This window comes from Caretta caretta, chromosome 13, assembly GCF_965140235.1.
Source record: "Caretta caretta isolate rCarCar2 chromosome 13, rCarCar1.hap1, whole genome shotgun sequence".
NCBI lineage: Eukaryota > Metazoa > Chordata > Testudines > Cheloniidae > Caretta > Caretta caretta.
The window spans coordinates 30400397-30423819 of record NC_134218.1 but is presented as its reverse complement, the minus strand read 5'-3'; the positions used below and the strand labels follow the sequence as shown (position 1 = coordinate 30423819).

General features: G+C 39.7%; 1 protein-coding gene across 7 annotated transcripts in view; it reads left to right on the top strand.

The window, feature by feature from the left end:
• The window catches only part of RBL1 (RB transcriptional corepressor like 1), an 81962-nt gene extending 59467 nt beyond the window's left edge, over positions 1-22495 (top strand). For 5 of the 7 annotated variants that reach the window (XM_048820472.2, XM_048820473.2, XM_048820471.2 and 2 more), the window contains 6 exons: positions 1564-1740; positions 4021-4092; positions 4272-4362; positions 18382-18548; positions 19175-19339; positions 19858-22495. In XM_048820472.2, the coding sequence (XP_048676429.2) occupies positions 1564-1740; positions 4021-4092; positions 4272-4362; positions 18382-18548; positions 19175-19339; positions 19858-20028 (843 nt within the window). In that variant the 3' untranslated portion in view covers positions 20029-22495. Of the gene's footprint in view, positions 1-1563; positions 1741-4020; positions 4093-4271; positions 4363-7784; positions 8845-18381; positions 18549-19174; positions 19340-19857 lie in introns of those variants that run through there. The other 2 variants (XM_048820475.2, XM_048820476.2) reach the window with 2 other exon arrangements.
• Positions 22496-23423: the final 928 nt, after the last annotated feature.

Below are 23423 nucleotides of genomic sequence, written 5' to 3'. Positions count from 1 at the left end.
TTCAGCTAGCAACACTAGCAGTGAGCGATTCATTCATTGGAGTGCTTTGTTACAGAGAGAGAAAATAAAACTTATTCTTAGAGATTCTGATTTCTCTTAGGATCTCACAGGCAGAATGGAGTTTGGTTCTCTGCTTTCAATCAAACAACTGCTATCCCCACCTCTTGTCTGAGGAGGGATGAGAATTAAGTTGGTCCAAATTAATGTCCAACCAACGTGCAAGCTTAATTTTCAATCATACAGTGGTTTTATGCATCTTTATCTGCTTTCACTGTGTGCTTGGAAAATTATGTAATAAGCAAAACTACTGTTCCCTGTTGCTAGGAAAGTTAAAATCCAGGCTTCTGATGAAACCCCATCTTTAAGGGAGTTTTGACCTTTTGGTTACAGGTTACGAACTCAAACCCTTGTGCACAAAAGGATATTCTTCTCTTCTGCCTGTCTTGTGGAACTTTTCAATAGAGCAGATCATTAAAAGGCTTCTTTTTTTACTTCCAGACATAAATGCCTTTGTGTTCTTAGTTCTCATAGTGGGGGGAAAGAACTTCTACAGTTAATGAAAGACTGTTAATCATGTTGCACTTGTCAAGGTCATCTCGGGTTTTCATCTGAATGAGGTGTTTTTAAAAAGAAACCTGATAAATACTGTGTAGGTTAATCTCCTTGGGTGTAAGTAAAGTATATGACCTCTTCAAACTTCCTGCTCATCTGAGGGGTCCCAAGGTATGTGGTCAGGTAGATGGAGTAGTTAGGTACAATGCTTGTCAAATTATACTGGCCAGATGGATCAAACTTTGTATTTCTGAAGCCTGTAAGGCAGAGATGACAACTCAGTATTTGAGTACATTCTCCCATGCAGAACCCCTTGCAGAGATTGGTAAGATGGCAGCTTCGGTACATTTAACATTTTTTATTAGAGTAGCTTTTAGTTGATGGATTCTCATTTTTAACCACTCTCGAATTTGGTCTCTGTATGAAGGGATTGCTACATAGATCCTGTCAGTTCTGGACTTATGAATTTGAACATGCAGAAAGTAGGGTTTTACCTGTAGATTTTTGAATTTCAAATATAGGAATGGAAGTTTTCTATTCTAGTTTCTGGTTGCTAAGAGACAAGAAAACTAGTGGAGTGGGAGCTAGACATCTCTTCTGTGTTGTGAAGGCAAATTGCTTCTGGTTAAGGAAATGGTATTTTGCTAAGTAGGATTCTGATTTGTGGTTTTCCTTGCTTTAACATTTTGAATGTTTGTGTTTGATGCTGTGGAGGATTTGTCTGGAACTAGAAAACAAAGAGCTGGAATTGGGATCCAAAAGGTGCTTAACTGACAGGTAGCAGCACTTATCTAGCTAGACAATCATGGAGTTGGAGTACATACAGTCCAACCATCTCAAATCGCTGTTTCTGAGATGCAGAAACATGTACAGGTAAAAAAAAAATTGCTTTCTGGAATTCTTCCCTTTAATTGCTAGCATGCTTTGTTGTTTTAAGACTCACAATTGTGATAAAACTAGATTTCAAGATTCAGTTGGCTTCACTCTCTGTTGTGCTGTTTTCCATCCCAGGTGTATCATTTGGCAAGTGTGCGCTTGCGTGATTTGTGCTTAAAACTGGATGTTTCCATTGAGTTGCGCAGGAAGATATGGACATGTTTTGAGTTCACATTAGTTCATTGCACTGATCTAATGAAAGACAGACATTTGGATCAGCTCCTCCTTTGTGCCTTTTACATTATGGCAAAGGTAACGTACAGATTTTAGGAAGTATTATATCTTAAGCTATTTCCAGGAAGTAAATAAAATAAACTGCAAATCTACTATCCAATTGTTTTACTTTTGATATCTTACTGGGGAGGGGAGGTGCTTCCAAGATGTTGATGAAGCCCTGAAGTCTTCTTTTCCTTTGCTTTACATATCCTCCCTCAAGGTCCTATATCAACAATCCTTTTGACTCAGGACTGGATGGTACTCCTTTTTTTGAGCCCCTTCACACTGTTCCGTTGTCAGCTAGAAAGGACATAGTTATAGTCTGTCTCCAGAAGGGATTGCCTCACATTGCTTATCTTTGGTGCTCTGCCTGCACCCCTGCTGGTCTATGAAGTGAGAAACTATGACTAGAAATAGTTTTGTGCATCTGTGTAGTTATGCAGAGCACTAACTAAAAGGCTGCTGGGGCTTGCACCTCCATGGAATATTGCTTTATATATCCACACTTCACTTTTTTCAGAAAAACAATTCTTTTAGCAATTGCATACACAGGATATTAAGTTTGAGGAACCTAGCTAAGAGTCTATCTTAGCAATATAATGTTTTGCTAAGAAATAAAAAGGGATGTGCAAGCTTGTTCACATTATGTTTTGAGGTGCTATAAACAGCCCAACTTATCACACAAATGGGAGTTTTGTAATCTTACTTCTGACTGACGCAAACTCAGGGAAAAAATAAAACAAAACACAGAACTCAAACTAGGCAAAGTGCCAATGTAATTATTTGTATTACTGTAGCACCTGGGAGCCGTAGTATGAACCAGGACTCCATTGTGCCGAATGGGATGAAAATATTAAATTGATTTGCCCAATGAGCCCTTAATAGGAAAGACAAAATAAGAAGAGGTATTACCTGTGGAATGAAGCTGCTATGGAATACAATTACCTGTTTATACATTTAGTAATTGTAAGCAATCCTTAAATCTTAGTTTAGACACTGCTACAAGGTTTGCAGAAAAATACCACCATTGAATGATCTCTGTGTTCCCTTGTCTTACTGAGTAGGTGTGCCAGCTGCATGATTCCTGCCTTTCTCTGAAGTGTTGCCTCCAGTGCAATGAGACCGGACAGCCCAACTGCAGCAAGTGGACCTTGATACATTTTTCTTGTAGTTCCACTGCAAAACTGTTGATCATTTGCTATTACAATTGGTGATTCATGTCATTTACCTTGAAACAGAGCTGACTGTGTGTGTCCTTGTAACCTTGCATCTTGTTCCAGAAAATAAGGAAGATACCTGTAACAAAGGATAAGAAATCCAATTTTCAAATATCACTAAAATTTTTACTTACCCACTAAGACTTAATAATTGTTCTCTTTTTCAATTCAGGGGTAGCTTCTGAAGGGGAAGGGGAAGAATTAATTTTTAAGCTTCAGCTTAAGGGAGCAGTAATTTTACAAGTGTAGATGAGCAGCAGGAATTGTTAACAAAAAACTGTTCTCATGTTGTCATATTCAGATGTCAGAATACTACATTTTTAAATGTATAAGTTCAAGCTATATATAATGCTCATGAAAAATGTACAGTATGGATTTGAAATCAAATGTACAAAGCATATTTCTGAAACATGCAACATCACAGCAAAACTACACAAATTGAGTTATACAAGAATAAAGCATGTTGGCATCAAACATGTTGATCTTTTTCTCTCCTGCTGAAGTAAGGCTAATTTCTTGTAGGATCTGCTTTCCCATCCTCCCCTATTTAGAAGTTATATTGTGTATGGGCTGGAAAGTGAGGGCTTAGGGTGGGCTGGCTTCTGTTCCCACTACTATGAAGCCCTACATAACCCCAAAGTCTTTCAACATGCTAAGAGTTCTTGAATGTGGCACAGTTTTCCCTTTCTCTGTAATGGAAAGGAAAGTTGGAGCAGGCTGTTCATTAAACTAAAGATCACCTTGTTGTAGGCCAGAAAAAATACATGAGTTATTTCTACTCTGATATATCATTTACTTTTCTTAGCTTCTTACTTTTTTCAGACTAAATGAGATCAAGAAAACTCCGGAAAATTTCCCTTTTAAACAAGCATAAGTACTCATGTGCTGTAATATAACAATCATAGTTGCTATGTTTTGTCTTAAATAGTTCCTCTTGGGTTTTTTTTCTTTTCCAGGTTTCAGAGTAGCAGCCGTGTTAGTCTGTATTCGCAAAAAGAAAAGGAGTACTTATATGAGTACTCTTATTTGAGCTTATGCTCAAATAAATTTGTTAGTCTCTAAGGTGCCACAAGTACTCCTTTTCTTTTTTCTTTTCCAGGTGACCAAAGAGGAAAGAACTTTTCAGGACATAATGAAAAGCTACAGAAACCAGCCACAAGCAAACAGCAATGTGAGTAAATAACAGTGTCTTCCCTGTAGATAAATGTTTGATACAAGCTCTCTTTCAAGTAGGCTCATACTAATACTGGAGAATGAATGTTACACGCATTTAACCTGAGAACTGTGATTTAATCTAAGTTTGAGTTTCTTGTATTACTTGACAACTGCATTTTTCCCCATGTACTGCAGGTTTACAGGAGTGTTTTGCTGAAAAATAGTCCCAAAGAGGTCACATCAGAAAATACAAATTCAAACCAAGATGTGGAGATGACAGGTGGTGGTAAGTTTTAGAGTAGCAGCCGTGTTAGTCTGTATCCGCAAAAAGAAAAGGAGTACTTGTGGCACCTTAGAGACTAACAAATTTATTTGAGCGTAGGCTTTTGTGAGCTACAGATCACTTCATCAGATGCATGCCATGGTGGTAAGTTCATAAAGTTAACCTGCTGTTTTTAAAATAACAGTCAAATGGATTTAAAAGAACTAATGTGTAGTATAAAATCCATTAGAATAGTTGCATCTAATTGCAAAGAGAAAAAATAGCATTTCATTTTATCATAAGCTGATTAAAAAGCAACAGTACTGACATAAGGAGACAGACACTGATAGTCTGATGCTGTGTAGGCTAGGACATGGAAAATGCATTTCACAATTGGAACAAATAGGATAGAACTTCACAAATGCTTTAAGAATCCCTATTTTTAAATTAGGTTGGTTGAACCGTAATTTTTTTAAATGAGCAACTGATGATGATTCTATATAAGTGCAGCTCTCTTGAGATAACAATAGATGGAAAGAGAGTGAGTGATGGGATATTCTAAAGACTGATTAGAAACATCTTTTTAAAATGTCAGAAGGTAGATTGGTTTGATTCACTTCTTCGGGAAGGCTCAATGAGGAGCTCTTGCATTGAAATACTTACTGTCCTGACGTAGACAGGAGTCAGGATTGGCTTTAGTATGTCTGCTGTTTTGATTTTTGCGAAGAGTGTGGGTAAATGTCTATATTTTTTCTTAAAGCATTTTTCTTTCTCCAAAATCCAAGATAGATTTTTCAAAGCGATGCTATGTAAATTGGTTTCTGCTGCTACACAGTTGATCAAAATAAGGCATTAACTATTACAAACCATAAAAGTGATCAACAGAAGTCTAATTTATCCAGAAAAGTTATCCTTAGTTGGTCTATACCTCATATAATCATCTTGGGGTCTCTGTTATCTTGTCAGTGAGAGACATTGATCCACTGACCTCAGAGGACTCTCTCTCAACATCAGCTCAGCAAGCTAGAGTTACCTCATAGAAGTCCTAGGCTTTACATGACAGCAGCATACTACAGCTGTTGACCAGTAATTTCAAAGAGAACAATGTCTTGACATTAGCCCAGCAAGTTAGAGATGCGGTCTCTAACATTATTTAAATAAAAAGCGAGGTGATCTCGGTTCTCTTGCCCCTATGGTGGATTAATTTAAATCAAAATTATTTAAATCAGTAAACAGGAAATCTTTAAATAATCAATTTGAATCTTGTTTTGTATTTGTACTTTATAATTACTTTCCTAAAGAAAGGTTGATTCCCATTAAAACATGTTGATTTGCAACTAAATATAGCCTTTACTCTGTATTTGATGGTACTTTTTACTCACCAGGAGGATACGTTCTATTTATACACACTTACTTAAGCAGTTATTTAGCTTAATATACGTTCATTCAGATTCTTAAGTTTTACTTTTTTATTGTTAGAAAATGGTGAATGATGCATTTCTTTATTAGATTAGATTTTTTCGCTTGTCATGTGTGTCAAGTTGCATTTGGATAGAAACCGGAATTCAATTAAAGTGCACAAAACCAGCATTTTAAAAATGTTTTCTAAATAAATATAACCTACCTTAAAGTGTTGGACACATAAGAAGAAAAATATTTATCAAAACATGTTTTGTATTTAAAGCTAACTGATATATTAAACAGAGGAAGTATTATCTATCGTTAGAATTGAACTGATTGCTTCTAGTTACCATGTCCTTCAAGATCTTAGAACTAGTAGGTCACATCCTCTTATACCTCATTTATATTTATAGATTGGAAGAGGGAAACAAGCTTTCCTTCTTTTTTTCAACTTCCAATAAGTTTTTGAACTCTGAATGAACTAATCATTGAACTGAATTAGTTTGAATAAACAGAAATTAAGAAAATAGTTTCTCTGCACCTACAGGAGGCTACTGATCTGCAAAGCTCTGGTTCTAGGAGTTTAGCCAGTGACTTTCATCAGTTTAGGGCATTTGGCTTTCTTTAAAACCTTGGCAGCAAACATACTGCTTGAATATTATTATTTGAATTATTTTAATAGATTATAGGAAATTTGAGCTTTAATATAGGTTATCATAGTTTCAAATTTGATTTCAGATTGGTTTATTTTTAAAAAGAAAAATGTATTAAATCAATTTTATAAAAATTTTAAAGTCTTTTTTTAATTTTTTTTTAAATACCGATTTTTATCCACCCCAGTCTTCCTCCAATATCAGAACAGCAAACTTGAGTTGTTAACAGTAAGTTCAAATGCCCTTGTTCTGACATCAGCCAACCAAGAGGTTCTAAGCCAGGAGAGTTGTTTGATCTTTTAGCCAGTTTTCAAACCGTGTGACAGTATTTCTGTCCAAGTGCATGTGAACGAATTTTTCACTTAAATCACCACTTCAGTGCCTTTTATCTAATATCAACATTAGTTAAATCTTAACCCCCTGTTGATGGGAAGAGAAGTCGTGACTTCCCAATTGTCACAAAGCAGGTTAGTGGTAGAGCGGGGAATGGGGCTTCTTTGTCCTGACTCTAGTTTTTGTACTCACTCCTGTTCCGGCATAAGGTGTCTTAGTATCAGACCCTAGGTTTATGTTTTATTAAGGTGCTTGGCTAACATCCAGTTACTTCCATGAAAAGAGTTTTTGTTAGCAAACAATTTAGAGATTAACATGACTTCTATTAGAAGACTGTATTCAGCTGTGAACCAAGTTAATTTTGGAGTTAGCAAGTGATAGAACAGTTGCAGTAACCAGGCTTGCTGTGTAACTACCACTGTTTCCATTGAATATTACGTTGTATACATAATGAACAATATTCCAGAATCATTTTTTTTACAGTGGAGGCATGAGTCAAGTATTGAGCCTTACTCTGTCAGTTAATCCAGTATAAAAGTGCCTTTTAACTAAAGATTGGCAGTTAAATCAGGCTTCACAAATTGTATAGTCTGTCATGGGTTTTCGTAAAACATGGTGTGTGCTACAGTAATTAAAGCAGATCTTTATCACAACCTTGCGATTCTGACCACCATAAAAAGAGTGATCTTGGTCAATGGTAGCTTTATTATTGCTGTCTCTGGACTGAAGCCTCAGCAATATACATGTGTGTCTAAGCAAGCCGGTCTTTCCTCTCTCATTCAGAAGAATTGTAACTCATTAAAAGAAGAAATAACATGTTTGTGGGAAAGGCAGTGTGGTCACACCTTATATTTTCAGGTTCCATTTATAAATAGTTGATAAGGATTTGATAAATGGTGGATGGTGGGTTTTTTTTAAAAAGAAAGTTTTTGTTATAGCCTGTTACAGAGTACAACAAGTCAATAGGTTGTTCAACACCTTCTACTAATGTGCTTGTAACCATTTGTAATTCACACTACTCATATCTATAACAAACTTGTAACATCTGTTCTTCTTCAGGGAGTGTTCCCGTGGGTCCTCCGCTTTAGATGTCTATGCACTCTGCGCTTGTAATCAGAGATTTGTGGTAGCCATGACCAGTTGGGTCATTCACGCTCCGTCACTGTCTTGCACTGTCCCTCAATTCCTTCTCTACCACCTTTGGCTTGAGTCGGAGCAATCAGCAGCACCCTCACTTACCTTTACATAAGATTAGCCTTTAGATAAGATAGTTTATAGTTGGTAGTATACTCAGTAGTTAGATAGTTTACCTTTTATACTTATTTTATTTATTTTATTTAAAAAAAATTTTTTTTTGCTTTTCTACCCTTATTCCCCTCAGTAGGCAAATAAGTTTTGGCTCCCACAGAGTTACTGCTCCCTTCTTGTTTGAGATAGCCTCTCTCCGGCATGCCTGGATCACCGGGTTTCAAACGCTGCCTGACTTGCAGAGTGTCAGTCCCTGTCTCTGACGGACACACACAGTGTGTCCACTGTCTCAGCGACACACACATTCCTCAAAAATGTCCACATCTAAGTTCCCTCTAAGCTGCATAGCTGGGTGGCTGCCCAGCAAGCTATCAAGTACTGCGCGCTTCAGGTTTCCCACTACCATGCTGCTCCTGCCATCTGCCTTGGAGCTGCTCCCAGGAGCCTCCTGCTTGCTATGCAGAGCTGGGGGAAGGGGGGCGCTGATGTCAGGATGTCCCCCTTCCCCCGCTCCATACCCTATCTCTGCAGAGCGGGACAGTGTGATAGGGCTCAGGAATGGCACAGTGGGAGCTTGCTGCTATGTCTGCTTTGAGTGCCGATCTACTTAAAAGGGCAACATACAGCAGCAAATCATAGGGCTAAAAAGAAACAGTAGCTCTCAGGATTTTAGTGAGGCTACACCATTTGGGCTGCTCTCATTAGAAATTCTGTACTTTAATTAAAACAATCCCTGAGTTTCTAGCTTTTTTCCATTGTGAATATAGAGTCATAGCACTGTAAATTGCTGTGTAAACACTAGAATGACAGTAACCTCCACAGAGCTGCCCCTGGTGGAGAAAGAGGGCTGGGTCTTCTGTAGAATAAGAAAAGGGGGGGGAAAAAGGGGGGGGGGGCTTTCAATGAAGAATGCAGCTTGGGAGATGTGTTCTCCCATGCTGGAGACATGTTGCCCAGATTGGGGCAATGGCCTATTGGGGCAATGGCCTGATTTCTCAGCGCGCAGCAGGGTGGATAAAAATCAATTATTATTTTTTTTAAAAAAATTAAAAATGGATTTTTTCATAAAATGATTTTTGAGGAAAAAACCTATCCTAGGATAGTTTTAATTAAGATACATTGTAGCTCAAAGATATTTCCTCATGGAATAGGGATTATAAATTTTAATTCTATAGTATGAGACAATATATTCATGTAATGTTTAAGAATAAGTTTTGTAAATGAGTTCCAATAGTTCATAGATTAGGGACCCAATCTTATGGGGTCCAGGGGCTTCTGTATAGATTATTTAGGTTAATCTTTCTGTCTACCCAATGGGACTCAGTTCTCAGTCTAGAAGATACCATCAGAGATGCTTAGTTTTGCAGTTCTCAAACTGTGGATTTGTGTCTCCAGAGATAACATGCTTGTTAACAGCAAAAATGGTGGTTTTTAAAAAAAAAGTTTAAAAAATATTTTTAAAATATTTCATTTAAAAAACTTGAATGTTTAACTGAATTACAACATGCATATGCTTGTTTTGTTAAAATATTATATGTTTGCTGTTGAAGAAAAAATCCAGAATACATAACGTTGTTGTTGTTTTAGTTAAATAAAACAATTCAAATGTCTGTCTGGTGATGTTCTCCTCTTAATTCAGCATGGCAAGAAAATCCTCCAAATATTAATGATTAACCTGTGGAATTGGAGATAGTTCACCTCCCAATGACTTCATAAATATCTGCTTCAGTTACCTTTGGTAAATTAAATAAGCAAACAATCATTCTTTTCTGATATAGCTATAAAACTAATCTGAAAAGTTTTCAAAATAAATCACTTTAAAAATGTATAGTGTGTACCTTCTAAAAATGAAACCTACATCTATCTCTGAGTTGTAAAGAATATGTATTAAGGTTATAACAACCAACAAGAATGCACTTTTATGTAGAAATCCATGATTAAATTGAGTCTTCCTGACTAGTGATTTAAATCAAATTGATTTATCAAATCCACCCTGGCGCGCAGCTCCATGTCAGAGCTGTCAGCCAGGACACCACACTTTGGTATACAGATACTTTTAAGTTTTAGTCCCCTGACTATAACTCAGAATGGGAGAAAGCTGCTCCACTTCTCTCAGATCTCAAGGAGATGCTGTATATACACACTTCTTTCTCGATACCATCTTCCTGTGCCCTTGTGTACACACTAGCGCTTTAAGGAAAAGCATCATATAGCGTTAGAGTTAGCAATATTGATTGCCTGAAGGATGCCCCAGGGTAGCTGCAGTCCACTGGGGAGTCCTGCCAGGCTGTGAATGTACTTAAAGGGGCAACACATTTCTTGTTTTTCACATTCACCTCCCAGCACACACTTGCTGTTGTTACTTGATGCTTCCTGCAATGCACATATATTCTCTGTAATTTTATCCTTTCAAAGTGTTGTTATTTGAGTTTTTTGACTGTTCTATGCATTTCATAATTTGTATTTCTCTCTTATGCTTCAATTAAATTCTTTGAGTAGTGAGTTCTAAAATGCCTAACCTGTCCTGGCTGAAGTAATTATCCCTATTGTAACTTTTTAAAAATATAAATTATATTTAAGATTTTTGTTTCTACTGGTGGCGCACATCCACACATTACCTCGATAATTTGGTGCACATAACAAAATTCCTTCTGCAAATGGATGGAAAAAATTAGAGGGAATATTGGTCCACATTGCCATAACCTCATGGCCAGAGCAAGAAAAGCTAGGGATCTCCAACTTAAACTCCTTATGATGGAGAAATCCCTCAGATTGGCCTTGGACCACAAGTCCAGGACACCTCCAGACCAACGTTCACCATTGACAGCCTCTGGCAGAGGTTCTACCCCTGCAGTGCCTATGAAAGAGCCTTTATCCAAGAAGGCTACCAAAAAGCGGTCCCAGACTTCACCACACCAGAAATCAGACAAGAAAAAGTGATCCCCAACTGCAAAGTCTATCTTGGTACCAAGCACGTTGGATCGCAAGACGTCAGTATCTTCTGGTACCGAGAGTTCCTGGAGAGCGAAAGACCCTATGCGCACAAGTTTGAACAAAGGCTCACAGAGCAAAGTGAAACCCTCCATCTGAGTACCCATGGAGCTGAAAAGACGCTTGGCACAGTGGCGCCACCTGTGGTACCTACGCAGCACAGTACAAGACCCTCGGCACCAACGGCTACAACTCACACTCCCATACCACTGGCAATGCTCACAGTGCTCATGGTTCCACACCAATTCCTGAGACATGGAGACCTATTGATCTACTCAACACTGGAATCTCCTCTCTTCAGTACTTATGGCACTCCATCTTGATCAGTACCAAGCCGCTTGACTACTCCAGCTAGGTCAGCTGCCCCTCTGTCTAGTGATAATGAAGACGAGGATGAAGGAGTGATATATACATCTCATTACTCCTCACCCAAACCTGGACCATCCCACGTACCAGACCATCACTCATCTGCAGACACATGTATCTGGTATGGTCACCACCCCCCATGCCATTCTCACCAAACTGGCCCTACTGGGATCCATGGGGAATGTACAGGGCTCAACATTGCAGGCCCCCTAGCCCATCAAGATTGAGAGCTCCATGATCTCTATCACCACCCATCCCAGCACCCTCAGAAACACAAAAGGATGTGACTGAGAAAATGGAGGACATATCTGACCAGAAAGCCTTGCAACCTGTGAACCTCTCATCTTTGTCACCAGATGAAACTATAAAGCCCCTCACCCCCGACCACAGGGGATGACTTCAAGGTATTTCAGGAACAGTTCAAAAGGGTGGCAGAGTCCTTGGACATTTCTCTAGAACAGGTACCTGAATCACAGCACAAACTACTAGACATACTTCAGTCATATCCCTCAACGAAGGTAGCATTACCGATCAACGATGCCATTATGGAGCCTGCCAAAACCATCTGAGAAACATCAGCAACAGCACCCCCATCATGCAAAACATCAGACTATGTGCCATCTAAAGGAATTAAGTTCTTATTTACACACTCCACATCAAACTCACTAGTGGTGAAGGCTGTAAACGAGGGGAAAGCAACACCAGGCTAGAACAACCCCATGTGACAGAGATTGGAGAAGGTTAGACATCTTTGGCCGCAAGGCTTATTCATCTGCAACACTTCAGTTCTGCATAGCTAATTACGAGGCTCTACTGTCTAAATACACACACACACCATCTTTTCGAAAATGTCAGAATTTATTGATGGTTTACCTGAAGATTAAAAAAAAAAAACAGTTAAATCTAATATCGCTGAAGGCCATCTAATTGCCAGCACAGCCCTGCAGGCCTCACTTGAGTCCACAGAATGGCCGCACGATCCATTGCAACATCTGTGGTCATGCACTGTGCATCATGGCTTCATCTCTCTGGGTTCCCCAGGGAGGTTGAGTCAACAGTCGAGGACCTACCCTTCAAAGGCCCAGAATTATTTGTGGCCAAAACGGATGAGTCCCTCCACATCCTCAAGAGCAACATTAAAATCCCTGGGCATCTATACACTTGCAAATAAAAAGAAACAGGGCAGCTATACCCAGAGATTCCGATTGCTGCCATACGCACAAACACACAGGCAGTATGACCAACACTGCAAGCAAAGGCAAACCAGACATCAACAGAATCAAAACCAACCTTGGACATCCCAACAGTCCACCACAAGACGCAATTTTGAAGGTGTGGTCAAGCACATGAAACAACTGCACATTCTAATGCTGGAAATAGATTATTTCCCAACCATTCAGATATTACTTGTCACTGTTTCACCGAGTCTGGCTCAATATTACTACAGACAGGTGAGTTTTGGAAATTATCCAAACTGGTTACTCCATCCCCTTTATCTCCATCCCACCTTCCCTCTCTGTTCCTCTTCAGGGACCCCTCTCATGAGTCACTGCTGCAACAGGAAGTAAACCATCTTCTTCATCTAGGCGCTGAGGAACCTGTACCAATGAAGCACAGAGGGAATGGTTTCTATTCAAAATATTTTCTCACATAAAGACAGGCGGATGGAGACTCACATTGGATGTAAGGAAACTCAACACATTTGTCAAAACCAGCATTTCAAAGTGGTTACACTAACAACCATAATTCCAGCGTTAGAAAAGTGGAACTGGTTCTCGGCCCTCGAACTGCAGGATGTGTATTTCCACATTACCATTCATCCATTACACAGAAGATTCCTGAGGTTCACCCTAGGGGAACAACACTTCTAATACAAAGTACTACCCTTTGACTGGTTAACCACCCCAATGGTTTTCTCCAAAGTTTTGGTGGTGGTAGCAGTACACCTCTATAGACACGGAGTCTTGATCTTTCCATATTTGGATGATTGCTTCATAAGGGCATCAACATAACAAGAAGCAATAAGTGCCACACAGAGTACAATAACACTTTTCATGAGTTTAGGGTTACAAATAACGCACAAAAGCCCACATTGATTCATGTCCAGAAATTGGAATTCATAGGAGCTTGTTTAGATTGTTCATCAGCAATGCTTCATCACACTTGTCAATTTAATTTTGATGGTAAAGGACAGCTCACAAATATGTACCAGAACGTATGTACAACTACTGGGACAAGTGTCGGCAACGACATTTGTTGTCAAGCACACCAGACTTCACGTGAGATGCCTGCAGGCCTGGCTTCAAACAGTGTACATGCCACACAGGCATAGCCTAAGCAGATGTCTTATGATGCCACACAGGGTAAAAAAAGACTCCCTAAAATGGTGGACATAACCCAAGAACATCTGAACAGGAGTCCCATTTCCACAAAGGACTGCAACAATGACATTCACTACGGATGCCTCCCTAATAGTTTGGGGAGTGCATCTACTCAACGACACAATCCAAGGCCAGTGGTGTCCATCAGAGTCCAACATGCACATAAACTTGCTGGAGCTAAGGGTAGTCCGTAACGTATGCAACCACTTTCTACCTATAATCAGAAACCAAGCCATCAGAATCCTCACAGACAATATAGTATGCATGATTTACATAAACGGCGGGGGGGGAGGGGGTGGCACAGTTACACTCCCTATGGACAGAGGCAGTGCAGCTCTGGAATTGGTGCATCAGCAACAACATCAACATATCGGCATCCTATCTTCCAAGATGTCAAAACACAACCGCAGATGCCGTAAGCACAGAGTTATCACAGTCATGAATGGGAGATGGATCCCAGAATTTTACGATACTCAAACTGTGGGGATTCCCTCATAGACCTCTTTGCAACAGCACAGGACACCAAGTGCTCACAATATTGCTCCAAAGCAGAACTGGGACATCCATTCCTTACGAGATGCTCTCCTCATCAAATGGGATGCATCGTTAATATATGTATTCCCCCTGACCGCACTCCTAAACTCGCTCATACACAAGATCAAGAGACAAATCCAGAGTCATTCTAATAGCACCTACATGACCCAGACAAACATGGTTTCCGTTCCTGTTAAAGATAGCGGTACGCTCACCTCAAACCCTTCCCCTAATACCTCACCTCTTCTCACAAGATGCGGGGCATGTTCACCATCCTAACCTCATAATACTCCATCTCAAGGCCTGGCTTTTCTCCAAGGCAAAGAGGGGTTGAGACACCCTGTTCATAAATGTAAAGAAGTAAAGTAAAGGAAGTAAAAGACATACTTATGAACAGCCATAGAACGAACATGTCATAAGCATATGGGTAGCCTAAATTCCTCCTTACCTGTAAGGGGTTAAGAAGCTTAAGTAACCTGGTTGGTACCTGACCAAAGGAACTAATGGGGACAAAAGATACTTTTAGATCTGGTGGGGGGGAGAGGTTTTGTTTTGGGTTCTTTGTTTCTGTGGCTGTTCACTCTTGGGACTAAGAGAGACTGGACATCAATCCATATTCTCCAAATCTTTCTAAACAAGTCTCTCATATTTCAAACTTGTAAGTAACAGCCAGGCAAGGTGTATTAATTTATCTTTGTTTTCTCAACTTGTGAATTTTCCCTTTGCTAGAGGGAGGTTTATCCCTGTTTTGTTGTAACTTTGAAACTAAGGCTAGAGGGGGTTTCTTTGTGCTCTTTGAATTTTCTGCTACTCTGTAAGGTTAACTACCAGCCTAAGTTTACAGAGGTGATTCTTTTACCTTTTTCTCTTTAAATAAAATGCTTCTTTTTAAGAACCTGACTGAATTTTCCATTGTTCTAAGACCCAGGGGTTTGGGTCTGTAGTCCCTTTGTAACCAGTTGGTGAGGATATATGCTCAAGCCTTCCCCAGGAAAGGGGGTGTAGGCTTGGGAGAATATTTTGAGGGAATAGGACTCCAAGTGGTCCTTTCCCTGATTATTTGTTAGATCGCTTGGTGGTGGCAGCGATCCCAAGGCAAGAAAGGAATCTGTGCCTTGGGGAAGTTTTAACCTAAGTTGGTAAGAATAAGCTTAGAGGGTCTTTCATGCGGGTACCCACATCTGTAACCCAGAGTTCAGAGTGGGAAAGGAACCCTGACAGAGCACGAGAAAGACGCATATATGCATAAGTGGAAACGGTTCAGCACTTGGTGCCAAGATAAACAGATCTTATCAACATCCTCCCCTTTACCAAGGGTACTGGATTACATATAAAAACTGGCTGTCCACAAGCTCCATCAAGGTACACTTGGTGGTGATCACAGCTTTCCATAATGTGGATGGGGTCACCATATTCACCCACCCAACAACTAAACGTCTCCTCAAGGGCATTGAGAACACTTATCCAGAAATAAGAAACCCACCTTCTACGTGGTAGCTCAACCTCATCTTTCGCGAACTTATGAGAAAACTGTTTGAGCCGCTTGCCACCTGCTCACTACTCCACCTATCTAAGAAGGTGGCTTTCCTCATCGCCATCACATCCGCCAGATGGATGAAGGAACTAGGTACCCTAATGCCTCCCCCGCCCCCCATACACAACTTTTTTTAAAGACAAAGTTACCTTAAGACTACATCCCAAATTCCTACCCAAGGTTGCCTCCCCCTTTCATCTGAATCAGCCCATTTACTTACCTATGTTTTTTCCAAAACCACATGCAGACAAAAGAGAGGCATCACTCCACACACTGGACATTAGAAAAGCATCAGCTTTCTACATTGAAAGAACAAAAGCATTTAGAAAGTCACCAAAACTATTTGTCTCTATAATACAGGAGTTCTCACACTGGGGGTCGGGACCCATCAGTGGGTTGTGAGGTTATTATATGGGGGATCGCGAGCTGTCAGCATCCACTCCAAACCCCGCTTTGCCTCCCGCATTTATAATGGTGTTAAATATATAAACAAGTGTTTTTAATTTATATGGGGGGGGTCGCACTCAGAGGCTTCCTATGTGAAAGGCGTCACCAGTACAATAATTTAAGAGCCACTTCTATAATAGAACGTTCAATGGATATCAAGATGCATCCACCTTTATCAAAAACTTCGTTTACAAGCCCCAGTGGGCATCCACATACGCTATACCAGAGCACTTTCAGCATCCGTAGCTTTTCTCAATGATGTCCCTGTTATCAACATTTGCAGAGCAGTAACTTGGGCATCAGCCCACTGTGGCATTATACTCCACGTTCTTCACAGAGATATGGTTATGTTATGATTATGGCATAACTAAGATGTGTTTTATGCAAGATGGGTCATGAGATGTCATTGGAAAGATTGATTGATTATCCTATTTGTATGCATGTATCATTTTTGTATCTGAAGTTAGGAATATTGTCTATGCATCTATTACAAATACGTTTACACCTGGGGAATGCCTACTAGGCAGAATGCAATCCGTCTAGGTGTCTCACTGGGAAGGGCCATTAGGGAGAACAGTAGGTCTTAGAAGATGCTAATCACCCACGGAGAAGTCTTCCTGGGGACGTTACAAACAGCCTCTGAATTATGGCTGTAGGGTCATTTGACTAAATCACCTGGTGTTGGACTCATGATAATACTAGTATTTTTCCACTGACCAGAGGTGGGGATCGCTGGAAAACAAAAGATTCCCACCATATGCAAAGAACTATTTAAGAGAGTGACATCATCGTGGGCCACTCTTCACTAACTCTTGCCCAAGAAAGAAGGCTGCTGGAAACACCTGAGAAGCAAGAGACTAAGTTGGGTGGGGAGGGCTGAGCCCAGGCTAGAGGATGTCTGGCCTGTAAAAGGAATATCTGGAGTTTTAAGCTGCAAGCAAGGGCAGCTTACCTTCAAGAATCTCTGCAGTCTGCCTAGACCAACATTTAGGGTGAGAATTTTCTGCTTATAAGCTTAGATTGTGTGTTGGTTTTATTTGCCAGGTAGTCTGCTTTGATCTGTTTGCTATCCCTTATAATCACTTAATTTATCTTGTGTAGTTAATAAACTTACGTTTGTTTTATCTAAAACCAGTGTGTGTAAAAATTCTTACTTGGGGCAGAAAGCTGTGTATATCCCTCTTCACGGTGAGGGAGGGGGTGAATTTCATGAGCTTACACTGTACAGTTCTCTGTGCAGTGCAAGACCGTATAATTCTGGGTTTATCCCCTAGAGAGGGGGTGTGCACTTGGGCAATTCCTTAACTGAGCCTTCTCAGGCAGAGCTAATTTCAGTGTTCGTGTGTTTCTGCAGCTGGGTGCGTCTCTACTTCTGTGCTGGTGAAAGTGTGAGACTGGGAGCGTGTCTGCAGTTGGTCACAGCATTACAGGGTGAAAGGGAGCCCAGGCTGGTGGGTCAGGTGGGCTCAGTGGTATCCCAGTCCCAGGTGGCACCCTGGAGGTGGGGAACCCGTTACACCCACATATTCATGAAATACTGCTATAGAGCAACAGTCAATATCGGATGCTTGCTTTAGACTCGTGTTATCCACCATCAGTAACGCATCTCCAAAGCCCCTCCCTTCCACAGAGGGGCAGTGCTCAACAGTCACCTGAAATGGAGCACCCACAGGGACACTCCGCAAAGAAGAGGTTACTCACCTGGTGCAGTAACTGAAGTTCTTTGAGATGGTTGTCTCTGTGGGTGTTCCACTACCCTTACTCCTTCCCTCTGCTTCGGAGTTTCACATAGATTCTCTGCAGTAGAGAAGGAACCAAGGGGTGATTGATCGTGCAGCGCTATGTAACCACCTGGAGTGGCACGTGACGGCACATGTGCGACCCAACCAGGCACTGCTGCCACAAATCTCCAATTACAAGCTAGGGCGCATAGACACCTAAAGTGGAGCATCCACAAGGATAACCGTCTCGAAGAACCTCAGTTACTGCACCAGATGAGTAACCTTCTCTTAATCATTTTATTAACTCTTTACAAGAGGAATTTCTATAGTGTGTGTGACTGGTTTTGTATTAGCTCGTATCTTAAAAATCTAATTTAGATTGCTGACATTAAGGGTTTTAAATCTGACATTTCTGTTTTTTCCTACTGTGATAGACTCTCCTGGGAAAGTGTGTCTTTCACCTGTAAGATCAACACCAGAGAACTCCAGTGAATCAGGAAAGGAGGAGAGAGGAGATCTGATAAAATTTTACAATGCAGTCTATGTAGGAAGAGTAAAATCATTTGCACTCAAGTATGATGTCACAAACCAGGATCATGTAGTAAGTAACATAATTCTAATTTTGGATATGTCTAATAGTGTGCATGGATGCTTAGTGGTAGTTTTCTTAGTGGTAGTTTTATGACTTTTAGACATAAAATGTCAGCATTTAAAAACTCACACTGTTGCTATCACTGCCCTGTAGATCATAAACTTTGTAGTTTATATATGTCTAAACCCACCCTCTGACACTCAGCATGAAGTGGATCCACCTCATCATCTGATTGTGTTTGTTTCTACATGGTTGCATAAAGAAAATAATCATAGTCTGGGCTATAACATACTACAGCAGCAAGATTGCATGTCTGTCCTGCTAATAGGCTATCCATTGAAATGGAGCAGAAACTGATGAATGGATGCCATATTAATATGGGAAACTGAGTGACATTTAAGTGCCCCTCAGTTCATCCATGTGAAACAGTTGAAAAATAAAATAGTTTCTTTTGTGATTGCCAGGCTGAATACTGAATTGGAATATTAGAATGTAACTGTAACCTGGAACAGAAGGCCCAAAAGGACACACTGATAAAAATGGATGTGCGTTTCATTTATTTATGAAGTTAATTCTTTAATGTGCATCTGGTAAATTCCTACAGGTAAACTGTGTGTGCACCATTTTTTTTTAAGGTGGAAGCCCCTCCACTTTCCCCATTCCCCTACATTAAACAGCAGCCAGTGTCTCCTCGGCGGATATCCCAGCAACACTCTGTTTATGTTTCACCACACAAGAATGGTGCCTGCCTGACACCTCAGACTGCTCTACTATACAAGTTTAATGGGAGCCCTTCTAAGGTAAGTTTCAGAGTAGCAGCCGTGTTAGTCTGTATTCACAAAAAGAAAAGGAGTACTTGTGGCACCTTAGAGACGAACAAATTTATTTGAGCATAAGCTTTTGTGAGCTACAGCTCACTTCATCAGATGCATCCGATGAAGTGAGCTGTAGCTCACGAAAGCTTATGCTCAGATAAATTTCTTCGTCTCTAAGGTGCCACAAGTACTCCTTTTCTTCTAAGGTAAGACATTCACATAAGACTTTTAGTGATTGCAAAGCTTAAAGATTTCTCCCTCTTCCAAATTTCTGTCTGGCTTTGGGGTTTTTCATAAGAGAGTGCTGCAAAGACTTTCTTCAAACTGGTCTTGCAGTTCCTGAAGTAAAGGATAAAACACTTAGTGCTTTTCAGATGGAAGGTGCTGTGTTCGTCCAGAGTAGGAATACTGTTTTCAGACCATGTTGAAAACCGAGAGTCATACTGAGTAATTATAGTGGCTTGAATATTTGTTTTTAATTATAAATCTCCTCTTATTGATAGAGTTTGAAGGACATCAACAATATGATAAAACAAGGTGAACACAGGAGTAAGAAGCGAGCAATTACAATTGACAGTGACAGTGAGTCTCCAGCAAAACGACTCTGCCAGGAAAATGATGATGTCTTACTAAAACGTCTTCAGGATGTTGTCAGTGAAAGAGCAAATCACTAACAGCTACAAGGGACTGAAGCCTCCAGAGTTCATCATACCTGGGACACAGTTTTTCCATCTTTCCAGCTGTAGTGTGTGCAGGCAGTTTACTAATGTGTAAAATTGTACTGTCACCTGACTTCAGTAGGAATGCAAAAAGGAAGTGTTAAGGACTGAACTGTGGGGAATTAGAGGCAATGATCACATTAACTTTATTGCTGTCAGGCGTGCTATGAAACTATCTGCTGATTAGCATGTTGAAATGGTTCTTTGAGCCATGTCAGATATTCACCTCTAATCTTCTAGTTTAGTGGTTCTGCTTTGAGCATGAGGGCCAGCTCCTAGTTTCAGTGGTTCTGTTTTTGAAATTGAATTGACTGGATGTAGGAAAGCAGAAGGGGCAATCACTATACTCAGCGTTTGCGGATCTGTTTGCAGGGAAACACCTCAAGTGCCTTTTTGTTTTTACATGAAGATTATAGAATCTTATGCATTACTTTAATGTGGACGGATCAGGAGACAACTTTTGTTTTACTACATTAAGGGTTAGATAAACCCATCTGTTCTTCGTTCTGCATTCTATATTACGTGAAAAAAGTCACCTTTTATGAAAGACTTGATAATGTGATTCGACCAGGGTTAATTTTTGGCTTTTGTAGCTTAGTGTAACTGGTAAAATGCTGTTCTCCAGCTATTTTCAGGATGTCAACTAAAGTGAATGTTGTGACATGGATTAAGTATGTTTCTTATGGTTTGAGACAGAAATCAGCAAGTACAACTGCAGAGGCATAAATTGAATGCACACTTATTCTAGAGTGTTGGGGATATGTTTCTAGGAGCCTCTTCTGAATTCAGCTTCCTCCAGAGCAGTGAATGCTGCCACTGGCAGCAGATCTGAAGCACTCCTTCCTTCTGCACGCAGCCTCTGCAGCACTAAATATTCATAGATACTGTATCTTAACTGAAAAAGGTTCGCGTGTATCAATAATGGTTAAACAGTTCTGGGCTTTGGCCATCAGTTACTGCTGTCACAATGTGTGATGATTCACTTAATGAACTTAAAAATTTCTTTTTTTTAGGATTTTTATATTTTTTTCTGACCCATGTACCCTCCTATGTTGTGTAGTATCTACACAGATTGTAAGCCCGAACAGATGAGGCATGTTTGTACATTTTTTTTTGTAGCTATTACAGACGTGTAGCTTTAGATTTGTTCCAATGGCAATGTGTAAAATTCCAGCAAAACTCCTACATCTTAAATGTTAGAGAGAATTTTGATAGGATTGTTTTATCAAGATGAAGAAAACTTAATGTTTATATAATACTGTTTATAAGCAGTAGTCTAATTTTAACAGTTGAGATTTTTTTTAAAGCTTAGAGCCATAAGGTAATTCTGTGTTGTACTTTTCTGTTCAAAGTTGCTATAAGCATCTTATACTTATAAACTTGAACTGTCTTTTTAATGGACAACTCTTTTCTAGAGCTCTGACTATTTTACTTAGCTTTTATTAGCTTGGTTATTGAGCGCGCCAGGATTTGATGCATCATAATTTTCAGTGGAAGGAAGAAGTTATGTCACATGTTACAGTCTCACTGAATTAATCTGGTAACAGAACTGGAAATCTGGTGGATGAAATTGATTATAAAGGAGAGCACTTTGGTTTACATATTCACCTTGGTAATCAGCAGTAAAGGGAAAGTTCACAAGTACCGTAAGGTTTTGATTAACTTTTTGAAGGCTGCCATTGTTTTGACTGCTCTGAAAAACGTATTTTGCCTTTTGAAAATGAAGACTGCAGTCTTATAAAGTGGCATAACAAAAGATATACTAATCTTAGCTCAGATTACAGTTAACTCCTTTTAAATATGTGATAACGTTAACAGTTGAAAAAACACATAATACCAACTTCCAGTCTTGAGTTACTGACAAGATGCATTTGTGCATAGGTAATCATGGTCCTGAGCACAGCCCTGGAAAACCTACCTTATTGTGGAAAGAGATCTTGAATTAGACTTCACGTAAATGGAGCCAGTTGTGCTTGAATCTCTGCATGAGGGTTATATTCCTCAAGAAAACTAGGCTAGGATAGTCTGTTGGACAGTAAAGCTGTCACTCAGCAGTATTGGATGATGCAATAATTTAGTCACTTGGTTTTAATTTCTCATCATGTGTAAACCTATTTTATTTCTTAAGAGGTATGCCCTGCAGACTGTTTCAGTTTCTCTGATCTTGAATTAAAATAATGGTTCTGAAATTTGTTTGTTATGATTAGGTTTAGTGTTTTTTATTAAAACTTAAAGTATTAGTTGGATTTTTAATTCCTTTTCATAATAAATTTGACCCAGAATAGATGCTAATGTTGATAGAGCAAAGTAAATTTTCGACGTGAACAGTTTGCCAAGCTGTTAGGTTTTAAAGTTTTGTTATGGTTTAAAAGTGCCTTCATTTGTAAATATGTATTTTACCATAAAAAGTTCTTTAAAACTGTGTGATGACTGACATTGTCTGTCTATCTAGTAATTTACACCTGCTTTCCAGAGTCTAATTATATCTCTGTGACAAATAGGTAAATGTTCAGGTTCCTCTGTATGCAGTTATCTCTCCAGATTTTCTTTCCATATTTTTCCAGATTGCTTGTACTTCAGTCAATAAATGTACCATCTCAAAGAGCAAGTATAATGCTCCTGTCTGAGTGACAGAGAGAAACTAAGGTTTCAGAGGAACAGCCGTGTTAGTCTGTATTCGCAAAAAGAAAAGGAGTACTTGTGGCACCTTAGAGACTAACCAATTTATTTGAGCATGAGATTTCGTGAGCTCACGAAAGCTCATGCTCAAATAAATTGGTTAGTCTCTAAGGTGCCACAAGTACTCCTTTTCTTTTAGAGAGAAACTAAGTTTAAGACAGTTGATGGAACAAAATGGACACCGTGTAGAATCAAGCACGTGGGTTTATTACACACAGCACTGGTGGAGTGTCACCTTGCTTATTGGGCTCAGAGACACTGCCAATCAATTGATTACAGTGGATTATATGGATTTTCCGTGGGCGGAGGAAAGTAACTAGGTCTAGCAGCAAGACAAGATAAGCACAGTAGCCAATAGTCAAAGATTACATAACCACAATTTGAGGACTTCAATAGCTCAGACATAGGTTAGAGGTTTGTTACAGGAGTGGGTGGGTGAGATTCTGTGGCCTGCATTGTGCAGGAGGTCAGACTAGATGATCATAATGGTCCCTTCTGACCTTAAAGTCTATGATTCTATGTAATCATGGTTTCAAGTTAACAAGTAACGTACAATTAGTACTTCAAACAGTGTATAAGTGTATTAGTATAAAATATATATGTTGAATTCTGATTTGGGGTCCACAGGAATGAAGTATCTCCTCTAATTGTCCAACAGATACATACCTGGG